Here is a 21,547-nt window from a genome sequence, read left to right as displayed (position 1 = left end):
TGCTGTCACGCTGATTTCGTAGATACGGTTTCATGCTTTGAATATAAATGGGTAGTAAGCACTGTATAAGACTGATATTATACAAAGACTTTCTCAACAGTACGATACACTTAAGTTCTGTCCCATTTGTGAAGCAGCTTCACTCAATGAAAAACTGTCAAATTTAAAAGGAATGTTTTCGTTTCTTACTCACGATACACATACTGTTGTAAAAGGCACAAGCTTTGTTTGTTTTGTTAAGTTTAGCGTAAAGTAACACAGGGTTTATCTAAGATTGCTGTCCCTTATCTTATCAGAGGAAAGAAGGCTAGTCAACACCAACCAACAGCACTTCGTTTATTCTTGTCAGACCTAGCGGCGGGATTTTGCCGTCATTGTTATAACGTACTCACGGCTCCTAAGTACAGGGCGTGATTTTATCACTCGGATATCAGACTATTATTTATTTTTAAACGTATTAAGTGAATAACATTATTCAAAATTCATTAAATATATTTTATTTTTTAAATTAATGTTTATTTCAATTATACTTTTTTACAAGTACATAAACTCAATTGTTTATTCTATAATTTCATACCTCTAACTTACTTTCTTTTTTTGAATAACAGTTTTCACAATTCCTACTGTCTTTGTGCCCGGCATGGCCAGGTGGTTAATGCACTCGCCTCGTAATCTGAGGGTCTCGTGTTCGAATTTCCCATCACACCAAACATGCTCGCCCCTTTTAGCCGTCGGGGTGTTATATGTGACAGTCAATCCCACTATTCGTTTGTAAAAGAGTAGCCTAAGAGTTGGCGGTGGATGGTGATGACTAGCCGTCTTCCCTCTAGTCTTACACTGCTAAATTAGGGACGGCTAGCGCAGATAGCCCTCATGTATCTTTGCGCGAAATTAAAAAACCAAACCTACTGTCTTTACACAACCAGTTACTACTGTACGTTATTTAAAGTAGAGCCAAAAAACATAAAATACTTTTCGCAAAATTATCCTCTTCTTTTCAGATTACATTCCCAAAAAGAGAACACTTGAAAATACAGTTAAATTATGATTTTATTTTATTTTATTTTAATACGTTTATTAAGATATTTGCTGTATATGGCGGAATTCTTTCATGACATCTAACATGAATTTTTATGTAAATTTATCGTAAAATAAATCATCTGTTTTATCACTAAAGAATTCATCACAATTTACACATTCCAAAATATATATTACGTTGTTGGAATTAAGATTAACTGAATTATTAATGAACAATATTTTTGTTAATGTTTTGGTATATTTCATAGAAACTAAAACAAAACAGAGTTGAAGATATCTCCTGAAGAAAAATCTCTTCTTTTTTTTAGGTTTATTTAATAATCTATAACAGTTTCTAGGTTGCCTTCTTGCCTTTTTTGGACACCGTAAAATCATCAAAAAACATACAAAAAATAAATGGGCTAATTGTATCAAGATATAACTCTACCAAGTGTCGAGCCGATCTTCAAAGAAATAAGGAAATGATGGTCGATTGATAAATGTTTGGAAGAAAGAAGAAACAGTATGTCTGTCTGAGGAGACGTAACAAACAGTTAACCCTCGTTTCTCCCTTGGAAACCAAGAGACAGAATCTACTTACAAGTGTTTTGATTATGTACATATATGTACTTATCTCTACAGCCTGCATGCTAACAACAATGTATGCGTTACAAGAATTTATTATGTTACTGCTTATAGAACCTCAGGTAGATAACTAAAGTATCAGATCATTAAAGGTAAATAGATAAACTCTGATAGTTGTTCTTTTGCCAGTTCTGCCAGTCAGTCATTTCATTGGTCACAGACATATTGTATTATTATATATATTTATACCCACATAACTCCTCGTGCCACACATGTTATTACTGAACAAAACTCCTATCAGTTAACATAGGCGAACACAATATAAAAAAGAGCCAAAAAGGTAAATATTAATATGGTTAATAAGTTTGTTTTTTACCACTCAATCATTTACAACATTCTTTATGTCACAGTTTACCACAATATTGTTTCGTCTAGATAAATGACGAAATAATCCCTTGTAATATATTTTAGTATATTTTCGTTTGCTTTGTTTGTCTTCCAGACAACGTGATCCTCTATAACGTGACCTCTTGGGTTTTGTGTCTGTTTAAATGACACTGAGGAAATCCTTTATATCGGTCTAGGATTTTTTTTTTCGTTTTCTGTTGACGCCTTAGAAAGTTCTAGTAACTATTTGACAAACTGTAAAAATCCCCGGTATCACGATCCATTACAAAATGATCATCAATATCACGATCCATTACAAAATGATCATCAATATCACGATCCATTACAAAATGATCATCAATATCACGATCCATTACAAAAGGAAACTTAATATCACGATTTATTAAGATATTATCCACAATATCATGATTCATTATAATATAATCCTCAATATCACTGTATCGCTATTCATGATTAAATTATTACCAATATCAAGACCCATTACGATCTCTTTTTTTTCTCTCTAACAAACTCTAGGATGATTATTAAAAACGTGACTTTATAAAGCATTACTTCTGATACAAAACCCTAAATCCAGTGCATATATGAATTTTTTCTCTAATTAATAAATACAGGGGATAAATTCATTATCAAATTTAAATACATTCGTGTTCCTACCCAAGTACTCTTAAATAACAAGTTCAGATATACTCCGCTTATATTAGATAAACATAATAGAAAGTCGTAAATTCCACATTCAAGCTCCTATTATGATAAAAACACAAACAATGTTAAGGTACACGTTCTGACACGTTTTATGTTTAACATATAAACACCAAAGTAAGCTTAAGCACTACGTTTAAATGCATGATTGTTTTCATTTCTATACTTTTTTGCCCCTCGCTAGTACAGCGATATGTCTCCGGATTTACAACGCTAAAATCAGGGGTTCGATTCCTCTCGGTGGGCTCAGCAGATAGCCCGGTGTGGCTTTGCTATGAGAACACACACACACACTCTATAGTTTTGTTACATTAGAAGATGTGCAAGAAAAAACAGTACATTTCCCGTTGATGTAAAGCAATTTTATTATGCATTGTCTTTACTACAAGAACAAGAAAAATAGCATGTATCTTTTGTTTTTAATTTTTACATCATTAAGTCAGTAAATCTTACAACATTTTCCTATTTTTATTCAATATGCTTTCAGACTTTCTTCAATTACACCAATGATTATGAACCATACATTCTGCACTTGGTTTCTTACCATGTGTTCTCCTTCCCTGTTTGAATGTCCACGAAAGCGTGAATAAACCCAATCTACTGGGATAATAAATCATCTTTCACATTGATCAACACAAGACTAGTTGGCTACCGTGAACTGATCCAAGTATTGTTATAGGAACCAGAATGCCATAGGCTCAAAATCAGCTTGTAACTGAAGGTTATCCGTTAATCTCTCCTTGCTCAGGAAAGCGTTGAAGCTCCTAATAAACCAAGATTGTAGGCTCGTTTTCTTGGATTACATCAGTGACCAAGAAAGATCACCGAAAATGGGTTTTCTTCACTTGGTCTCATTGATTACAACTTACTCAGAAATTTTCATTTCTATATATTTCTGTGAGGAGCTATAACTTTATATAGCTTTATCTAGTATTAATAAAGTACATAACAATCTATCAAAGAAAATACATAACTTTTCTAAGCTTTCTTATATTTTCATATTCCCAAATACTTCGATTATTCGCTCAGTTCTCCCTTTATTTTATACAATATTCTTCTTTTATATATTTGTTTCTCTCCTAATTCTCTGCACCCTGCTAGTACAGCGGTATGTCTCCGGATTTTCAACGCTAAAATCAGGGGCTCGATTCCCCTCGGTGGGCTGAGCAGATAGCCAGATGTGGCTTTGCTATAAGAAAAACACATACACACCTAACTCTCAATTCTGTCCATTTATTTTTGTTCTGTATTTTCTTCTTCGATTATTATTCCAAACTTTTCATTCGTTTCATCTATAACTATCTTTATTTTTGTCTTCATTTCATTTAACTTTTCTTCCCCTGCTGTTATCGTTAACATTCTCATTTATTTTATATTTTTCCTTTCAGTTTTTTTCCATTATTCTTTTCTTCGCAGGAACACTACTTGTCTTAACTATTTCTTTTTATCTTTTCCTATCACATTCCTCTTCCTTCTTGAAGAATTTTTTCCATTAATAGCAGTTCCTCATGAAAAATAATGTATATTATATCAACTTAAGTTTGCAAGATGGTTATTATAAATGTCTAGTGAATACTGTTCTAGTCTTTAATTCTAGGGACTTGAATCAAACTGCAGCACAGGGATTCGAAAAAGAGACATCATTACCGCTAATAATTAATTACTCAAGCTCTTAACACAATCGTAACGTGAAATAAGAGAAAATGTGTTAAAAGGCTGAATTATGTTCTGTTTGGTTTTTGAAGAAAATAATGGAACTCTCAAGAAGTTATTGAATGAATAGTAGTTTATGATTCAAAAGTATTATAGATGAGTTAGCTCAGTTTTGTTTCTCTTCTTGTTTTGAATTTCGCGCAAAGCTACACGAGGGTTATCTGCGCTAGCCGTCCCTAATTTAGCAGTGTAAGACTAGATGAAAGGTCGCTAGTCATCATCACCCACCGCTAATTCTTGGGTTTCTCATTTACCAACAAACAGTAGGATTGACCGTCACTATATAACGTCCCCACGGCTGAAAGGACGAGCATGTTTGGTGTGACTGGGATTGGAACCCGCGACCCTAACACACATGACCACAAAGGAAATTAAAGAACTTGTAGAGTGTATTCATTTTTTCTTCAGTAGTAGTGTCTGTTTTGTGTATATGTATTTTTCATACCAAAGCTACATCGGGCTGTGTGTTATGTCCACCGAGGGGAATCTAACTCCTGATTTTAATGTTGTAAATCCGTAAGCTTAACTGCCATTCCAGCTGGGTTACTCACTGGTAGTATTTATTGATCGAGAAATTTTAGGTTTTGTTCTATTGATTATGCAAATGTGTAGTCATTATGGTGGGTAAAGTGCCAACTTAGATATATATTTGTCACTGAACATCCCCAGGATTGTGTTTTCTATAGTTTGTTTTTGTCTTAATTATATATTTTTTTCTGTTTAATTGAAAGTAACTATTTTCTTGGAGCCAGCGAATTATGGTTACAGATGTATGGTATTGTGAACTTTGACATGCATATGTAGTAATTACTGATTTTCTTAAAGTTCTGTTTCTTATTATATAGTTTTACTTTGCGTGTGAGAATTCCAAATGCAAATTCAAACTGGTGGAGATATCTTCTCGTTGCTTTGTGAGTGGTATTTCTCCAGCTACTACTCTTTCTAGATCACATTACCATTTACCATCTCTCAAAATTCGTATAATACCATAATTTTGTTTGTTTGAATATGTCGGATACATTTTAGTTGTTTTTTTTTTCAGTTTCTTGAGATAATAACACAAGAAGTAAAACCTACCACTACATTTCCGTTATTTGTTTTCATTACACACAAAACTACACAATTGGTTATCTGTCTTCTACCCGATTTTTAACATTTTAAGCCCCTGACTTACCGTTGAACCGTCATGGGCTATCAGTAAATAAACAGATACCCATTCCAGAAGGAATGCTGTTTTATTGAACTCAGAACATGAAGTAAAAGTAGGAAGTTACTACTAGTAATTAGTAGTTATACCCTTTATAATATTTAAGTATTTAGTGGTTATACCATTTTTAATATTTACATATTTAATGGTTATACAATTTATAATATTTAAGAAAGAGATACGGTTACTCATCATATTTACTAGACCTGAAATCTGTTGTTGTGGTGTTGCACACTTTACTCTTGGCGAAGAACTTGTGGATGTCCCTAGACGCTGGTTTTTGGGATGCCTTTTTAGAGTACAACTACATTTAGACTACATACTCGATAAAGTTTATATGAGATAACTAAGTATTAACGGAACGGTGTTAATGCCCTGGTTACTGACATAGACAAGAAGAAATAACAACAGCGGCCGTCTCTTCTTACACCATCAGCTTTGAGTGTTCAGTTACCTAAAAGTCATCTTATGCCTAACAGAGATATCGCAGTAGTTTTAAGATGATTCAAAGAACTCCAGGTGTTTTCACTATCCAAGAATTATGTGAATATAGACTCGTCAGAAAAAAATACAGTGTGTTTTACAAGACACGAATGTATGATAGCATTTGTAATGTTCACGTACGTTGTCCATTTCAGTGAAGAATGGCTTCATTTTGGTCACTTTTCTCATTGTAGCCCATTCTGTGAAGATAGGTTCTGGTGATATTGTGGTACATTTACACATATTTTGAAGTGGTAATGACCGTTTAACATGGATTTTTTTCCATACTTCTCACAGGATGGAGTGATTTATTCTACTAGTTTTGAACGCCGGTTCTGAATAAACTCTTGTTTCCAAACATGACTAGAAATGCAATTACCCTATTCACTGTAGATTGTTTGTTTGTTTTAATTTCGCGCAAAGCTACACGAGAGCTATCTACGCCAGCCTTTCCTAATTTAGCAGTGTAAAACCAGAGTGAAGGCAGCTAATTATCACCACCCATCGTCAACTCTTGGGCTACTCTTTTACCAACGAATAGTGGGATTGTCCATCATATTATAACGCCTCTACGGCTAAAAGGACGAGGATGTTTGGTGTCACGGGATTTGAATCCGCGACCCTTAAACTACGAGTCGAGTGCCTTAATCACCTGTCTATGTCACTGTAGATAGTGTTATTAGCGGTCTGAAGATCTCACGGTAACTTCCATTTTTCTAACTAAATGATATTGTATAGATTCTGTAATTTCCAAAATTGTTAAGTTTGTAGGGAGTGGCTCTTTGTAATTTTGTGGTCTTTACTGAAATATATCTGTACTTATATGTCAAATTATTTGCAAACGAAGTGCAGGATATAGTCGATATGTTATCTGATGGAGTCTGTTCACTTACATTTAGTATGTGTAATCCAAAGAGGAACAGAATTATACAAGTTCTTTGAACAACCTGAGATACGTAACGTGAACATGAGATGATAAATATATAATACATTAGTAATGGAAATATGAAACCGTTAAACAGTAACTGCATCTAAATAAATATTTTAATGTAATTTTACCTATTCATACAACTTCCCTTCAACTCAATCTGAAAATATTTCTTTCAAACTAACTTATACGTTTATTCATGTGTTCGTTCTAATTATCATAAACTACAGGTTACATTGTGGTAAACATAGTAGTTCAAACCTAGAGATTAACTTGTTTTGATGTCAACACCGTAATATGTTGGTTACCTTGCAGGCATTTAGATGTTTAGTCATTTTCATGAGGGCCCGGCATGGCCAAGCGCGTTAAGGCGTGCGACTCGTAATCTGAGGGTCGCGGGTTCGCATCCCCGTCGCGCCAAACATGCTCGCCCTTTCAGCCGTGGGGGCGTTATAATGTGACGGTCAATCCCACTATTCGTTGGTAAAAGAGTAGCCCAAGAGTTGGCGGTGGGTGGTGATGACTAGCTGCCTTCCCTCTAGTCTTACACTGCTAAATTAGGGACGGCTAGCACAGATAGCCCTCGAGTAGCTTTGTGCGAAATTCAAAAACAAACAAACATTTTCATGAGCATGCCCCCACTAGCACATCGGTATATCTGCGGACCTGCAATGCTAGAATCTGAAGTCGATACCCGTGATGGGCAGAGCACAAATAACTCATCGTGTTTTTTTGTGCTTAACTTCAAAGAAATTCATGACCCTAAAGTGCTATTTAGTTTGTGTTCTACTCTTAACATTTATTAGTTTGTGCTCATATCGAAAATCATGCCTTTTAGATTTCCTTTCATTTATTAAAAAAAAAAAACCCTAGAATTTTAACTTGTGTTCATGCTATTAATCATACCCTACAGGTTCATTCCTTCTTTGGTTCCCCGTCACACCAAACATGCTCGCCCTTTCAGCCGTGGGGGTGTTATAATGTGACTTTCAATCTCATTATTACACGGTAATATTTTTATATTTTTTGTAACTACTGCAGGCGTTTACTGTTCACCCGCTAAATTACTGGGAAATATAAGTGGTGAAAAGGAAAGTGGTCCCTCTTTAAAATGTTGTTAATTTGTTATATATTTTATTATATAAAGAAAATATACGTAAAACTATATGTTTTACAACGCATTCGCGAAATCTATTCAAATTTGATCATTTTGTAGGCTAATTGGAATAGGAAGATCCAAGAAACTACAGCACATGCTCAATACGTTTCATGAGAATGTGTAAATAAAGTTATGAAAAGTCCAGGTATTTACGAAAGTCAATGTTTAAAAGTAGGATTTAAATCATATTTGAACATATCTGTGTTCTAGAAACATATAATGTTACACATTTTTCTGTGATATAATAAAATATATAAAAAGTTAACAAAATTTTCAAGGGGGTAACTTTTTTGTCCAAACCTTCTATATCAAAGCAACAACAAGTATATAACCTTAGGAGACTTAAACAGTAAAAACACCCACTTCAGTTATGCACGTACTAATACATACGAATGTAGTTAGCAAATTTTATGGATCGTGTGAACTGGGTCCTACTGAACTTACACGGCAAGTAATAACTCCTGTGACATTTTAGTTCTATGTCTGAGTTCTCCAGAACTGCCAATCTTGTAATGTAGAATATGCTGTAAAGAATGACTATTTACCTATATATGGTATGCCTTCAGTCTCAACCCCCATAAAGTTTTTTAAAAATATTACAACCAATACAGAATTTCAAAAATTCAAATTTGACTGAATACTTAAAAATTCTAGATCAATTATTTCCGGAAAATACTCTAACTGATGGACTGAAACAGTAACAAATACACGCATACTGCCAAACAAGAAGTGACTGCCTTATACAAATCGATACCTAAACACACACACACACATAAAACAACTTTAGACAGCGATGGAAACCGCACATATAACAAATTAATAATGTAAGAGAACGAAGACACTTACGTATGGCTACAAGAAACCCACTAATTATAACCCACATGAACACTATACTGAAAATACGAAATTAAATTAAAATACTAAAACAAGATAGTTGGAATGAGTTCTGTGATCAACTTAACAATACAACTGACCCCAAACACTTGTGAAATCACCTCGTACTATATTCAAATAACACCTCAAGATATCAAACACTGGTCTCAAGCTCAAGTACAGTCCACTCAAACAAGGAAAAGGCAGAAATGTTTGAAAAGCACCTTCAAAACATCTTTCAAATATCAAATGATCAAAACACGAGCACACTTTTTTATAACAGTCGAATAAGTAACAAAACCCACAGAACATACACTTCACGGTTCCCAGTTAATATTGACAACGACACTTATTCTCAGCCAAAAGAACAAAATCTGTTCACGCGTCAAGACATCACTGTAACTGAAGTTTCACAATCCTTTATAAACAGAAAAACAAAGCACCATTGGGGAACAAAATCAAAGCTGTACAACTCAGAAAAGGCACTCAGCTATTGTTTTGACACTAAACAGCACTATTTAGTATAGTATTCAAAACAGGACATGTCCTGTCCTCTTGGAAGAAAGTTAATATATTAACGTTCTCGATGTGGGGTTTGACCAGTAAATAAACAGAATAGTTATTGACCGATCAGCTTGGCCAGCTGTGTAGGAAAAGATCTTAAAATACATAATAAGCAATAGAATAACTACAAATTTGGAAATAACAGATAAATTACTAGAACTCCAAAACTGGTTCTGGAAATCTAGACAAATAGTAGATCACCTTGTGAGATTAATCAAAATATTAATAGAAAGCTTTAACCAAAATGAATAAACTGTCGCTTGCTTCAATTATATTGTGAAACCATCCAACACTACATATATGGTATAACCGCCTAAATCTCAGTACAAATAAAAAGGAACTACCGGTTATCAATTTTTTTTATTGGAAGATAGAAAATGTAGATTTAATATGGAAAGGAGTTACTCGGAGCTGAGGTAGGCGTCTCACACGAAGGGTTTGTTGGTACATTACTTTTCATCGTGTGTATCAGCAACATGCTCCTAAAGGACCAGAACGAATGTTTCACTTCACAATTCGCGGACGGTGTGACAGTCCGGAAAAACTCTCCAACCCTAGACATAGAAGCAAACAACTTTCAACCTAGACTCATCGGAAACCGATGAGGATCTTGACTTACTTCCAGCCTTCCGCTTCAATTTACCATGTGGTCTTCCACTTTCAACGGTGTCATTCTTTTACTTCCTTCTGGTCGTCTTCTTTCTAAGATTTCCTTCTTCGAGCTTTTCGCTTTATCATTTATCCCCACCCAAACAAATGGCACAGCAGTATATCTGTGGATTTACAATACTAAAAACCAGGTTTCGATACTCGTGGTAGGCAGAGCACAGATAGTCCAACGTTTAATTTTGTGCTTACCTTCAAACACATAAACTAATATGCTTTCTTATGTTTGTCCAAACAAACCTCTGTTATATTGCATCATCCGTATTACTTCTCATTAATATTTTTTTCTGTCCTGTTGAAATACCTCATTCTTCACAAAAACCTCTTTCAAAGCTTTTTAACTCTCTGATCAACGTTAAAGCCCTTGTCCGTGTGTGCACCACCATAATTCACTTAAAGCTTAATCAAACTACAATTATTTTATCTTCTTCACAACCTAAAGAAAGCATAAACATCGCTATTTATTAGTTACTCCTTTAATACTGCCATTCATACTAAAATATATTCAGACAGAACAGTTCGTGTGATAAACACAGAATACTTAAAGGTATATAGAGATAACAAATTCAGCATGTATATTGTTGATTGTTTTTCTCTAGTTACAGAGAAAATCAAAGTATGTTCACTTTTTCAATGTATTAAATTCTTCACATAACTTGTATAACTTGAATATTGAATTTCGCTCGAAGCATTACTTGAAAAAAGTCAAAAAGAAGTATTTTTTCTCTTGCTTTCCATTTTCTCAATACTTGTAACCCTCATTCAGTATCAAGACATTCTAGAACTCAGAAAGAGATCCTGTTTACTAACAAATACTCAACCTGTAAGTAATTTCGTTTATAAATAGCAGACATTGTCGGATAATGCACTCTTTCAATGATCTGATACTTCAAAGAACGAAACTATAAAAATTTTTCCCGAAGGTTCTCAGTGAATTAAAAAATTCTTGTTTTTTAACTTCGCACAAGTTACAATGTATATACTATATATAAGGCGATTTCTTATTGTAAGTAGACATGTCTGTGGCCATAAACATTTGTATTTATGAATTATAATTTAATACTTTCTAAGTTTTAACATAACAAAACTCTTTGTAAAACAAGTGTAAACAATTAAAGGTTTTGTTAAAACTTACCATTCTGCTCAAGGGAACAGTTGGTTGTGATTAAAAGACAGTAGAATCTTCATATTCGAAGTAACTCTATGTAGAACCATAACACATCCAGATGTTAAAAGAAACTCTGTACGACACTCTGCAAGCTAAGTATAACAGTTGCGAACAAGTTGTGAGAGTCAATTAAGTCTTAAAAAAGACCAGGATTGTCAATCCTGCGTTTACGTATCAGTAACAAAATTTGAAACCAGAAAAAGAGGAAAGGTACATTACGTATGATTTTAAGGGGCAACGTTTTTTTGTTACTAAACATTCAAAGTCCTCCGCTGGAACAGCAGCAAGTTTACAACGCTAAACTCAGGGGCTCGCTTCCCCTCGCTCGGTGGATTGAGCAGATAGCCCGATGTGGTTTTGCTATAAGAGAACTCACACAGTAAATATGAATGAGAGAATCTTCTAACAGTTCAGTCTTTCATCTCAAAACGCTTTTTGTTACTAAACATAATTACATCTGTATTCAGGCGAATTATGTACCATATTAATTTATCAGAAAACGATACACTGATTTGTTTTTCGTGTTTGAATTTTTCTTGCTAATTACATATCACCGATCATATCTGGTTAAAATATTAGGTATATATGAAATTCGTCCTAGTATGACCAGTTAAGTATTAGGGTGAGAGATCACGATGACTTTTGAATATCAAGGCCAAAGGGTGAGAGTTCAAAGGGATTTTTGTAATATCATGGTCGTAGGTGAAAAGTTATGTTGAAGTTGATATGTCAAGGCTTTATTGGAGACGTCCTTAAGATTTTATAATATTAATATCATAATTATTAACAGCTCCTGATAACTTTTGCGTGATTTTCTTTATTATGATAAATGCTGGTTCAGTTAGTTTAATAATGTTAGAATTTCAGATTAGTTAAAGATACGAAAAATAACATTATTTCATAAAATGGTCTTAGAATGAATAATATCTAGAATTTACGTGAGGTACCAAGACAGCTATGTAACGTTGAGGTTGCAAGTTAGGTGATATGATATATTTGTAATGTCACTGTCATATGTAACAAATTTATCTAAGCAATCTTTCTGCAGAAATTACGGCAAACGACGACTTGTTAATGAATTGCCCAAAACAAGCATTGAATGCAGAATTTGGTAACAGTCTGAAACCTAAATACAAACACTCAGATACAATGTAGACTAACAGAAGACAAATTTATAAAGTATTTGATATTTTCAACGTAAACGGTACCTTATGTAGCAATGGAATAAACACTTAGATATCCGAACAGTCACAAATAGTCATCTTTAATTTTGAACAGCCGACAAGATAAAAAGCAATTAACCAGCAGCATCTGCCACCTACACGCCACACAAAACTGAAAAGAGGAACTGACGGCCATTTTTATAACGCGCCCACGGCTTAAAGTGTAGAATGCATTCAGCGGAATATCGTAGGCTTGAACCTTGGAATACATCTTGCGGTTCGGCACTTAAACCACAATCGTTTCCCTTTGAGTGACTAATACAAATTATATATATATATATACAGGTTACGATGTAAATGTAATATTTAATACTTTGAACGCATTATATTCTAAGTTCTCCGAAAGGAGGCTGAAGGCCGCCTGGAGGGTCACCTGTTTGAACCACTCGCACCACTATACAGTGGTGTGATGTCTGGCAATCAGTAATTAAACACTTAAATGACATCCAACGAAGGATGTTCAATGTTGTGATTTGTCGTGACATTAGTAAAATGTAAGCATGCCATGAAACATGAGAATAATTATGTAATCTCTACAACACGTCATGACATAAGAACTTCAAAAGCAAGAAATAAAAATATTTATAAACTCTTAACTTTGGTTTTATTTACTCTTGTAAAAGAACACTTCCAAAACCCTACAGAAGTACATCTAGTGTACACCTGTATTTTTGATAAATGATTTTTACTTTATTCTACTGCTTTCTTTGAGCTCTGAATTAATCCAACTTACAAGTTTAACCTTACCTTCTTACCCTTGTGAAGAGTAACCTTTGATTAAATGTCATCTACATTTCAGTTTATCCTTCACTCAAACTTCATCCAAGTTGTAGCGTTATCATTTATCATTATTCAACCAGAATAGAAAATTAATTTTCCACGTTAACGAGATTAATGCCTACCAAATTATAGGCGAGTTTTCGTTATGTTTAATTAGTTTTATTAATATTCAATTGAATCACTTAGTCGTTTTTAGAATATAATAAATTACAGCACCTCCACTTATGACACAAATAGGGTTAACAAGACATACTGCCACTTAGCTCGAGAAAACTCATTTTGATCATACAGTTCCGTAGTGTCCTTCCATTGGTAGAAAATTGTATAGTTCTTAATCCTAAAATGGTTATAAATTTAGCGTTTATTTTAAAATTATGCTTATATGTTAAACATTATAACTTAAATAGCATTATTGACATTTTTAAGTTGTGTGTAGATTTTCTTGGGCGACGTAAATAAACGCTAGAATTTTCACTTTCTTAAAGAAACGTTGCACGTTTGTCAAATTACTTCACAACTTGAGTTTTTGTTTTGTTTCATGTGCTGAGTCCCAAGGAATGTAGAGTCCAGTATGGGTAATTTTTCGGTGGATTTCTGTTTTAAATTGTGTGTCGGTTCTTGTAATTTTGAGGTTAAGAAATGATATTTGATTGCTTTCTTCCTGTTCACTTGTAAAGTTAATGTTGGGATGTATAGAGTTAATGTGATTGAAAAAATTAAGTGTGTGTTCTGTACATGTGAACTCAACATACTAAGAAACCAAATAAACACAGTCATAAAACTATGCTCACCAGATAAAATTAACGATGGATTAGACAAAATAAAACAATACTTCTTCAACATCAGTAAGTTTCCTCCACAAACCGTAGAAAACATTATGCGCACACACCTGGACAGAAAGCAAAATCAACCGACAAAAGTAAATATATACGAAACCATATACTGTTGCATACCATATACTCCCGACATCAGCAGAAAAATAACCAACATTTGGCAAAAACTAGTAACAAAATATGACATTCCAGTTAATACCAAATTTATTCAAAAAACCAGGCTCAAAACTAAGGTCTATACTGTGTAAAAACTACACTGACAAACATCACACCAACATTATTTATAAAATACAATGTGATAACTGCCACGACTTCTATATTGGAGAAACAAGTTCAAAAATGGAAACCAGATTTAAAGAACACAAAAAGTCACCGTCACACGTTTTTGAACATGGCAAATCAAATAAACACAGCATAACCATAGAAAACACCCAAATACTAAATAAAGAAACAAACATGAGCAAACGCAAAATTAAAGAAGCCTTACTTATATAACAACTCAAGCCCAAAATAAACCAATACAAAAGAACACCTTTATATCTATATTAATAAATATAATCAATTATCTAAGCACGCCCTCTACATTCCGACACTCAGTTATACAACTTCTTTCAAACATGTGGTCAGCTTCAGGTCAGTTACCCCTTTTTTTGTGAACCTGACGATGACCGAAGAAGGTCGAAACATTGTTCGCTCCTCTACATAAAACATTTTCTCAACCCAAACGAGCCGTTTTTACATATATATTTTTCTCTACATCACTTTCGTGATATAATTTAGGATTTACTTTCTTGAATGGATAAATGTATCCAGATGATCATTTTCGAGATCTTCAGTTTATTACATTGTCATGTGCATATTACAGGCATAGTCTTACGTTTATTACAAGATTCACTATTCTGTAACTCAAAACAATGTATGATGAAGGTTATATTACTTAATAATATGTAGCTCAACTATAATTATATTCAAATAAAATGATAAAATTGTTGGTTCTGTTGTACGTAGGTTACATGGGGTTATACGAGTAAAACAGAGTTCAATGTAGATTACATCATTCAAAAAATAACATTACATAAAAAGTGGTTGTATTTGGATATTTATATATATATATATTATTCATAATTTTAAAACTTAAGAATGTGTATTTTCTTATAGCAAAGCCACATCAGGCTCTCTGCTGAGCCCACCGAGGGGAATCAAACCACTGATTTTAGCGTTGTAAATCCGTAGACTTACCGCTACACTAGCGGGGGATGCAACTTAAGTGTGTGTATATTTTGTGATTTTTAGATCAAACATTGACGTACGTTAACTAAGGGAAAAAGCCTTACTAGCTCAGACTATAGGTGTAACTACTTATTATGCTTTATCCGACAACTCTTGCAAACACGAATGTTCATACGTAAGACTCATCTTACACAATCAATAATTACTTGAATAAATCACCTTATTTTTAATAAAATTGACTGATATTACACAGTCATATCCGTGAATTTGTCTCTTTTCACTCATTATGACTTTGGCCAGGTGGTTAAGTCGTAATCTGAGGGTCGCGGGTTTGAATCCCCTTCCCACTAAACATGCTAACCTCTTCAGCCCTGGGAACGTCTTAATGTTACGATCAATCCCATTATTCGTTGGTAAAAGAGTAGCCCAAGCATTGGCTGTTGTAACTGATGCTTAGCTGCCTTCTCTCTACTTATTCACCACTAAATTAGGTACGACTAGCTTAGACAGTGCTCGTGTGTCATTGCGCCAAATTTAAAACAAACCAAACCACTGTAACTTAAGTCAGGACATTTAATGTCCCTCCATCTAAGGAAACCTTTTTGAAAAATTCTATACGTATTGATGAATGATGTTTTACGTCTTATCAACAAGAAACATTACATAGTCAAGTTCTCTCTAATACCGAAACTTTACTTCGCCATTCTTTACATCTCTTTGGATGTAGCATCATCACTCTTGTAGATGAAGTATCTACATTTTAACATAAAATATTTTAAAGTGGTTTATCTGTCGCTTTTTGAGCAATTGAGCACAAACTCAGTATAGCGCATAGTTCTGCCACGCAGCGTTCATCATAATCAATCATTAAAAACTACTTCGAACATTTGTCCACATATCTATCGTTATTTACAGACATCGATCAATTTCGAAAAAGAGCCTGCATGGCCAGGTGGTTAAGGCGCTCGACGAGTAATCCGAGAGTCGCGAGTTCGAATCCCATTTACTTCAACTCTACTCGCCCTTTCAGCAGTGGGAGCGTTGGTTAAAAGAGTTAGTCTCAGAGTTGGCGATGGGTGGTGATGACTAGCAGCCTTCCCTCTTGTCTTACACTGCTAAATTAGGGACGGCTAGCACAGATAGCTCTCGAGTAGCTTTATGCAAAATGTCTGTCTTTTATCCTTTTGTCATAGGATTAGGTTACAGCTCCTTTGTATAATAATGCTCATAACTTCTTTACAAATTAAAAGTTTCAAATTAAGGATTATAATGAAATCAAAGGAACTTGATAAGATGTTTATATAAGACAACTTTATGTTGATGGCTATGATTCATTCAAAAGCAAAGTACGTTAATTTTCTTTACAGGTAGTTAATTTCTCTACAGATTTATCAAGAACTCCCATTCATTATAGACCAAATACTTCACTCTGAATAGTGTGATCAGATGTCAAAATGTCTCAGATCTAGTTTTGTCAAAAAATCATTGGACTTGAATACTTAAAGTTCCTGCTATTTTTACTCCATTATTCTTTTAGTTTGAGAATACTTCGATCGATACTCCTAAATCATAACGGTCTGTTCATGATACTTACAGGAACTTCACATGTTCTTATAGACTTTTAATAACACTTCACTGTTGGTAGTTGCGTTGCACAAACTCATATCAATGGCTAATTTCTATAATCTCGGTTATTTTATAGTTTCTGAAATTTTTGCTTGTGGATTCATTCGCGAATTTTCACATTTACCTGTTTCAATTAAAAAATTTCAGCTTTGACATTATCTGTGTCACTCGTATTTAATCGCTAGTCTTAACGAAACCTACTTGTTTTTCTATTATTTACTGACAGAAACTCGAGGTTTTTCACTGTAAGTGTTGACTATTAGAATAAACTCGATGTTTCAGTGTATTTTAAGACGGCTGCTATGGGTATTAAAACTTTAATTAATATAAAGTATAAAACAACGTTTCGACCTTCTTAGGTCATCTTCAGGCTAACAAAGAGAGTTTGCAACTGACCATTGCCGGGCACATGTCTTAGGGACGAAAGTGTAAACGTGTACGGGATTGTAGGGGGCGTTGCAGTATGTGTTACGTTATTAATTAGTATAGATATAAAAGTTTTCCTTTATATTGGTTTAATTTTGATTTTAGTTGTTGTATTTGCAGGCCTTTTTATTTTGCGTTTGTTTATATTTGTTTCCTTACTTAGTATTTAGGTTTTTTTCTGTGGCTATGTTGTGTTTATTTGATTTGTAGTGCTCAAAAACGTGTGAAGGTGTTTTTTTTTGTTTTTTGAATCTAGTTTTCATTTTTCTGCTTGTTTCTCCAATACAGAAGTCGTAGCAATTGTTGTATTGTATTTTATAAACAATAATGTTAGTGTTGTGTTTGTCAGTGTAGTTTCTACATACTATGGACTTGTTTGTTTATCTTGGGATTTATTGTTGTTTGTTTGTTATTGGTATAGGTGTGTGCGTATAATTTTTTCCACGATTTTTTGAGGAAATTTGTTGATGCTGATGAAGTGTTGTTTTAATTTGTTGATTTCATCGTTAATTTCATGGGGTGAACATGGTTTTGTTGCTGTGTTTGTTTGGTTTCTTAATATGTTGAATTTCTGTTTTTCCTTACGTTGAGTTCATGAGAATGTATAGTTTAGTATGCGTGATTTTTCTGTGGTTTTCTGTTTTGAATTATGTATCGGCTCTTGTAATCTTGAGGTTGTGAAATGCTGTTTGGTTAGTTTTTCGTGTTTGCAGTTGAAAAAATTACACACACACCTAGATCAACAACAAACAAAAAATAATAAATCCCAAGAACAAACAAACTACAAAACTTTACACTGCTGCATACTATATATTCCCGATATCAGAAGATGACCTAAGAAGGTCGAAACGCTGTTCTCTACTTTATTTTAATAACAGTTTTAACACCCGTACCAACAGTTTTGATATACATTGTTACTTCAAGTTGGTTTATCTTCATCACGAACTCGATATTTATTCACGCATGCATGTTTTATTCATTATAAAAATACTCGAGGTTTATCCATTGTGCATGTTGATAATTGCTAGGAGCATGAGGTCTTCATCCAATACGTGTCTATTAATTTCTACAAACTCAATGTTTATTCAAAAAGCTTGAATTATTCATTAGGAGAAATTTTAGGTTTGTGTACAGTGGAGACTGAAGGACTATTTTATACATTTATTAATTACAGAAAGCAGTTCGTAGTTTGTGCATAGCATGTATTATGAGTTACTACAGTTACTACTACCAGTTTATTCACACATACGTGTCCTCTTCAACACAATAATTTTCATCGTTTATGTGGGGTAATGTAACATAATGCCAGAAAGCCAAACTACAACTAAAGATATGTTTATTGTTCTTAGAAATTTGTGGTTAATTTCATGATTATTGGTCGATTGTTAGAAATCTAGATTTATTGGTGTATATTATCTTTTTTTTTTAAATTGACTCCACGGTATAAGAATTACATAGTAAGACAGTCATTATAATATTAATAGAAATTAGATTTTACCAAAATCAGCGAGTTGACTTACCATTCTAGTTTATACAAACCATTGACAATTGAACTACCTGAAAAATTTATACAAGCAAATTCATTAAAGATGGACTGTTTAAATAATAGGTTGCTCTGAAGGTTTCGACATAGCTGAAGTAATTTTGTTACAGGTGAGATATAATGTGAAACATACATATACCTTCTCACACATCAAGGTACCATAGAGAGAGAGCTTACATTGTTACTTTAAGTAAAGCCATATGCAAATACTACAGATTTTTATTTAGTATCCTTCGTGACATTCTCTGTAACTGAATTAAACTGGATAAGATAATAAACGATTAATTGATTCGTTAACTAATATACTTTGAACAGCGCTGTTACATTGCAATGAAAGGAAGACAAAGAAAAATAAAATCGCTGTGAAAGAAAGGTTCCAAGCTATAGGAATAAATTATTTACAGAAACAAACAACAAGCAATCTATCTTAATAAATACGAATATTAACAAATGTTAATCAACGTAATAAAATATTTAAAAATATCCAAGAGGTTTTAAACTACGGCTATGATATATACCTATCTAAATGTACTATCCGTATCACACTTACAGTTTAAAAGTTACTGTAAACTCCTGAGAAAGAAGACATAAAATCAGTAAAAATATATGTGGATTTAAGCTTTACAAAAACTTTTGATAAAATTCTAAAGTTGCCCTCAAGGAAAAACAACACATTAAAAATATCCAGATTGAGGTTATTTCGCTTCTCGATTCTAGTTGTGTACATATTTTATTCCACTCGTCTTATGTAATTACCAAAACATAGTTTTAAATGTTATATATGTAATACAATACAATAACATTGAACTCACTACATCTAATTATTACAAGATTAGAGATAAATACATTTTATTCATCCGTTAGGATCAAGTAAAATCACCTACAGTGATAAACAGAACCGTATTTTACTTATCTATGTGGTAAAATAAGTCTACATTTTTAACTACTACTTAAATCAACTTTACGTCTTTCTTAATCTTATTCGTAGAGTAAAACTCTACGTTTATTGACGTATTCGGGTAAAATCCTTTCCGTATTTTTATATCATTACTAAAAATTTTCAATTTAAGTGTTTATTCTGTTTCTAGTAAGTCTAAGTTATTTGAGACTTCTTAAATAAATTAATACATATTTAGATGATATTTCGCTAAGAACATGATATGTCAAAAGTCTTGCATTCGATGCTTTCCTTAGGTTCAAACTGTAAGTTACTTACCGACTCTTATAACTTTTGGCAGGGCCTTTGTACCGAGAAGAGATGCTAGCAATACTGTCAACATGACCGCCCGCTCAGCACTCATGTTAGTTGGGACAATTCAGACGCGGGTCTTGTGATATATAAAGATAAAACTGCTTTTACTTCAGACTTATAGGCTCACTACGATCTAGTATTTAAAAGTTGCATCTTGTTTCTGAAGTTGATTCGAGTTATTTCTATTAAGCGCAATTGTATAAGGTGATGTTTAACGAAACTATTTTCTAGATAACAGCGGAACAATAAATTTTCCGCACACGTGAGCCTCTTGTTTCAACTGCACGAGAAACGAACCACAGGACAACACAGCAGTCACACGCAGAACGCGCGGAAGCTGTAACTGGGATTCGTGCAGCCACTAGAAACACAAAAAAAAAAAAAGCAAGTGAAACGAGGAACGAATAGCAATAGCCTCGTTTGTTTTCATTATAATGACTGCATAACACAAAGATTAATATTGTTTGGAAGAAATCAGTATTAAGAGAATTAGAATTTCTCAATAACACGAAGCTGAAAAAGCTATCACTATTTTTCAGAGTATGACGATATTTTCACACATTTCACTTATTAAATCAGTGAAACAGATTTCTCTTCAAAGATCAAATTTGCTCTGAAACTTAAATTTCAAACTGTTATATCCTTGTTTCAAGTTCAATGGTTAAAGACTGTTTAACGCTTAAGCTGAAAATGTGCAATTCGTTACCATGGTAACGCAGTGGTTGTACCCCTATGTCTGCAGTTCAGAGGCTTAATTTCAGTCCTTTAGATACTCAGTTGCTTGAGATCGATTTGAAAGGACAGTAATCATTCGAAGTCCTCAGAATATGATATGTAAGTTACAAATTGTCCACGTGCTTTTTATTTCTCCAAATTCAATCCTGTTTGAAAATTATTTATTGAAAAATCACTAAAGTCAATTTTATTCATTCTTTTTTTCGCGAAGTGTCTAAGCACTTTTATTAAGCATCAGTATAGAAACATTGTGGTGAAGCTAAGCCTACATTTGGTTGTAAAGAGTTATTTTCTAGTCAGAATTCTAACACATTTTTTATGAATACCCAGCAATAAAAAAGAGTTTAAGAATTATTATCCAGTGGAGACACCGTAAAAGAATCCACTCAATTAACAAATGAAACGTTTATGACTTTCTTATTTACA

General features: G+C 33.5%; 1 protein-coding gene across 1 annotated transcript in view; it reads right to left on the bottom strand.

Moving 5' to 3' along the window:
* Positions 1 to 20,787, bottom strand: part of LOC143229268 (glutamate receptor ionotropic, kainate 2-like) — a 106,843-nt gene extending 86,056 nt beyond the window's left edge. The window contains exon 1 of the mRNA XM_076461381.1: positions 20,351 to 20,787. Coding sequence (XP_076317496.1) covers positions 20,351 to 20,435 — 85 coding nt within the window. The 5' untranslated portion in view covers positions 20,436 to 20,787. The remainder of the gene's footprint in view (positions 1 to 20,350) is intronic.
* Between the last annotated feature and the right edge of the window lie 760 nt (positions 20,788 to 21,547).

The sequence above is a fragment of the Tachypleus tridentatus genome, chromosome 10 (assembly GCF_004210375.1).
Source record: "Tachypleus tridentatus isolate NWPU-2018 chromosome 10, ASM421037v1, whole genome shotgun sequence".
Taxonomy (NCBI): domain Eukaryota; kingdom Metazoa; phylum Arthropoda; class Merostomata; order Xiphosura; family Limulidae; genus Tachypleus; species Tachypleus tridentatus.
The sequence above is the reverse complement of the archived record's forward strand: the minus strand, read 5'-3'. Positions and strand labels throughout refer to the sequence as shown.